Consider the following 4403-nt stretch of genomic DNA (forward strand, 5'->3'; position numbering starts at 1 on the left):
GCTGTGAAGCCGGGGGGTCTGCGGGTAAACGAGGCCTTCTCGGGTGGGCCTTCCCCGGTGTGGGGCCTTTTCCGTGTGCACGCCTGGCCACGCAGCGTCTGTCCCGGTCTGGCAGGCGGGCATGGCTGTCTCCTGCCTCTCGTAACGCAGGGTTTAAAATATAAATCTATTTATCTTCAACTTCGCTCGGCCTTCCAGTCAGGCCTGCAGCTTTGTGGGCTGCTCCCTGGCAACTTGGCCGGCAAGAGGGGATTTCAGAGCGGTGTCACCAAATACCGAGAGGCCTCGGGGAGGGGATGTTGTAAACTGCGGTGCCGGAGGGTTTGGTCCAGGAAAGCAACTTCATGTTTGCAGCATAAGTCTCACCCCAGCTTGGAGCCGACTTCTGGGCACCATTTGGGAGCCTCTTTCTTTCCACCTGGTTTCTCTGCAGTTAGGTTACTTATCATGAATTAAAAATGGTAAGACTTCTTCCCCCACCACACACACACGTCGAAATTAAAATATTAATGTTGTGTGCCTTAGCTTTGGGGGCCTTCAATCTTAAAGTTGGGGGGGTTGTTGTTTTTATTTATTGTGTCCATTTTTTTGTCTGTTTACATTGATGGCTAATAGAATACCCAACCGGAATGACAGTGTTAACCGCCTTTCCCAACTCATAAATGCAAGGGCTGTTGGTAACATCATGACATGCCCGTTGCCCTTGGAATTGTGAATCTCATGTCAAGACCAATGTGAAATTAGTCTCCGCTTACTGGCTAATGGATTCTGCTTCACGTCGTGTATTACAACACCTAATTCAGTAGAGTACATTCTCCTGTGATTGATGGGTCTTTATTGCTGGAAAACAACCAGAAAAAGTTGAGTTGCCATTATTTTTTTTTTAAATGTTAGTATCCATTAAATTTTTATAACTGAATATGAAGGGCCCTTTGTGGCTTCTTGCTTGTGGTGTTTTATTTAACCATTTTTTCCCCATATATTTATATGGGACTATATTTCAGGCACTGGTTGAAAGAAGTTAGCTAACTTCCGTTCAATCTTTGACATAAAGTGTACTCTGATACAGTAAGATGGTGGAATGTTTATCCCAATTAACAAATGCTGCTAATGAAAGACTAAAACTCATGCACATGGGAATGGAACGCATCTTGCCTCGCTCTCAAAAAGGAGTAGATGTTGAGCTTAGTTAGCCAGGGGCACGTGACTCCCATAACCTGGATTGCAGTGTCATTATTTTTTCTGATTTTTATATAATACTCTCTTTTAAAGTGAAATTTCTGCTCCTGCTTTTTGCCAGGTTATTAACCCCCTGGAGATTTCAAAAGCCAGTTTTTAGTGCTTTTTTTTTTTTTTTTTCCTTGGAAGGCTGTGGAGAACCAGCCTGTGAATGTGGTGCCATGACATTTGCAGGTTTACAGTCCGGGCAGTAGTAACCAGCTTTGAAGAGATGAGTAGGTTTTGAAAAGGTCATACACACATCTTGTATTTAGCACTTCCCTTCTGCGGATCTTCTTGTTTACAAATGTTTTAATTAATCCTTTAGCAGGTGCTTCATCAGGTACTGATAAGATGTATTATCACAATTCAGCGGGCAGGTAAAGTGGCACCCAAAGGTGACATGTGGTCAGTGGTAGTGTTGTGAAGACCATTTGTGCTAAGCACTGGACCACGTGTGCTCACCTCTGGATGTCGAAGGATGGCTCCTGCTTTTAGATCTTGTACCATTTGATCCAGGTCGCATTGCATGGAGAAACTAATCCAAATAACCACTCAGTTTACTGACTGACATACTCTGTGTCTGCCACAATGGGTATATTTTTAATTCATCCATGTGTGCTTCCATTTTAGATAAATGTGATCACATATTTTTTTATCTGGTTATTCCCATAGTAATCTTTAGAAACATAATCTTTAAAATATAATGTGAAATGATTATTTAATTGAGTGCTTGTAGCAGAATTTTTCCTGTTGAGATTTCTGACTGGCTAAACAATTTCATTGAGCAGTATGGTTTTCCACATGATAGATTCCCTTATTTTCCTCAAGAAGATACTGTAATTTTAATTGGAAAGCTTTGACATATTTTGGATTGACTCAGAAAACAAAAGTCAATTTTTCTTTCATTAAAGACCTTGTACAAATGGATGCAAATAGAAATATAAATGGAATATGGGATGCTAGCACTATATTGGCTTTTACTTCAGGGTTTGGTTTGTTTTGCTTGGGCATTTTTTAAAGACTGAAAAGGTGTGGGGGGGTTGTATATAATGTATATTACACATATATTACCTATGTGTTTTAAATAAGCTCAGTAATGCAGGATTTTTGTGGGAGTGAAGTGTTTTGTGATGCCTTCTTGGGCTTTATCCCCAACCAAGCCCATTTAACTAGAACCTAAAAAATGTCTCTACTAGTGTTCAAGGGACAGATGAGCCCCACTGGCACGTTTTCTGTCAGCCTGCAAGCTTATCTAAAGACAAAATTGATGTTGCATTAAATGAGAGGGGTAAAATTAGTTGATATTAAATTCTTTGGCAGTGTTGCACATACAGGTATGCTTTGATAGCCACAGAGCAATTTTTGTACAGGAGCATGTCTGAACTGTACTGGTAGACTGGCCTCTAGCTGGGAATTGCATTGGTTAAATGTACACCTCTGGCAGATACAGTTATTCAAACACTTGCTGTAGACCATGAGGGAGGTCTCAGCTCCTAGGGATGCAAGAATATAAGGATTACTGCTGTAAAGTCATGAAGAGGTCTTTTTTTTCCAACATCATTGGTTAACATTGTTGATACTTAAATTGCCACTCAATTCAGGCACCTGACTTGAGACAAATGGAAAGAAAAGAGATGCTTCACATATATCAGGTCTGTAGTTTTGCACTGTCAGCGATTTCTCATAGGCCATGACAGATGTGCTCTTTTACTCCCAGCTGTGCGAGAGGTTACTGTTCCTGTCTGCCTGTTCCCATCCTCTGCCAAAGGTTATCTCTGAGGAAGCAATTTACAAGAATGTTCTTGTATTAGGCAAAATTAGCAGCCTTACGTAAACTACATTGTTGGTCTCAACTAACGTGGCAGACTGTTCCTGCACTGAGTTAACAGGTGCGTACACATACTGCTTGACTGGTACTTTGGTGGCTCATCGATTGGGAAGTAAGAGCTGGTAACGTCTTCCTTTAGCACAGCTGGATACAGAAGACTGCTTTTTGTAGCCTCAGTTACTTTTTTCCACTTCCAAAGGCAGGTTCCAGCCTTCAGAGCTACAAACACAAGCCAGTTCATTAAATGAAATCTGAGGAAAGAAGAGGGTGGTTGAAAGTTTAGATGTTTCAAACAATGGCCAACCTGCTACGACTTAGCTGTAGCTCTGAGCTCCAGTGCTGTTTGTATGGGTGATGTTGCATTATTGATATGCAGCAATAATTTCAACACCATTACGTTCTCTCCGGCCTTTGCTGAAACATTAGAAAAATCTTAGTAAAGTTACGGCGTTATAACAACTGGGATCCATCAAAACCAACCAGGAAAGGTCTGATTCTTTGTGTGAAGTACAGATGTGACTGACTGTTGACTTCCAGTAGGTGGTTATGATCAGCAGTTGTTTACTTTTGCATTGCCTGGTTGCCCAAACTTACAGTAGAGCCATAGAAAAATCACAAAAAGCATTTACTTTTTATATCAACTGTTAAATATTATGTAATGGATAATTGTTGTCATGTAATTATTGCATGTTCAGCGCATACTAATGATGCAAAGACCTGAAGCTGTGTGTTCATGTGTCTTTCTTTTTAGTTCATGCAAAGGGGTTTGGATTCACAAACTAAAAAACTACTAGAAGAGGAAGAAAAGAAGATAATTAGTGAAGAACACTGGTATCTTGATTTACCAGATCTAAAGGAGAAAGAGTAAGCTTGTACCCTTTTGTACTTCTTATCATCATTGGATTGGTGTGGGGTGGGAATAGAATATACATATTTTTTTTCTATAAAAGAAGTATTATTAATAACTAATTAACAAGCAAAAATAGTGACAGGCTGGCATTTCAGCTTATTTATTTATTTATTTTCAGGGACGTTCTCAAGGTTTCCTAGTTCAGTTTGACCTACTTTCGTTCCTTGTGTGTGTTGTTTTCTTTCACTCGCACATCCTTCTAGATGCATGTAATTAGTTTCTTTCAGGCAGGGACCAATCCATTCATTGCTGCCTTTCCTCTTCATTTGAAAAAAGAAGTTTGAAACTTTGTGTTAGTAAATTCAGCTCCAGTCACACAGTTAGGTCCATTCAGGACAGTGCTGTCTTGAGTCCAGCTCACTTCAAATCCTGTTTTTGAAATAGGAGAGATAATGGCAAAAATAAAGGAAAGCTTAGCTAATAAGGAAGAAAATGTCCATTCCT

General features: G+C 40.2%; 1 protein-coding gene across 1 annotated transcript in view; it reads left to right on the forward strand.

Moving 5' to 3' along the window:
- Positions 1 to 2107: 2107 nt before the first annotated feature.
- Positions 2108 to 4403, forward strand: part of MPHOSPH6 (M-phase phosphoprotein 6) — a 5289-nt gene continuing 2993 nt past the window's right edge. The window contains exons 1-2 of the mRNA XM_009890375.1: positions 2108 to 2149; positions 3801 to 3913. Coding sequence (XP_009888677.1) covers positions 2144 to 2149; positions 3801 to 3913 — 119 coding nt within the window. The 5' untranslated portion in view covers positions 2108 to 2143. The remainder of the gene's footprint in view (positions 2150 to 3800; positions 3914 to 4403) is intronic.

This window comes from Charadrius vociferus, unplaced genomic scaffold, assembly GCF_000708025.1.
Source record: "Charadrius vociferus isolate BGI_N301 unplaced genomic scaffold, ASM70802v2 scaffold498, whole genome shotgun sequence".
In the NCBI taxonomy this organism is placed as follows: domain Eukaryota; kingdom Metazoa; phylum Chordata; class Aves; order Charadriiformes; family Charadriidae; genus Charadrius; species Charadrius vociferus.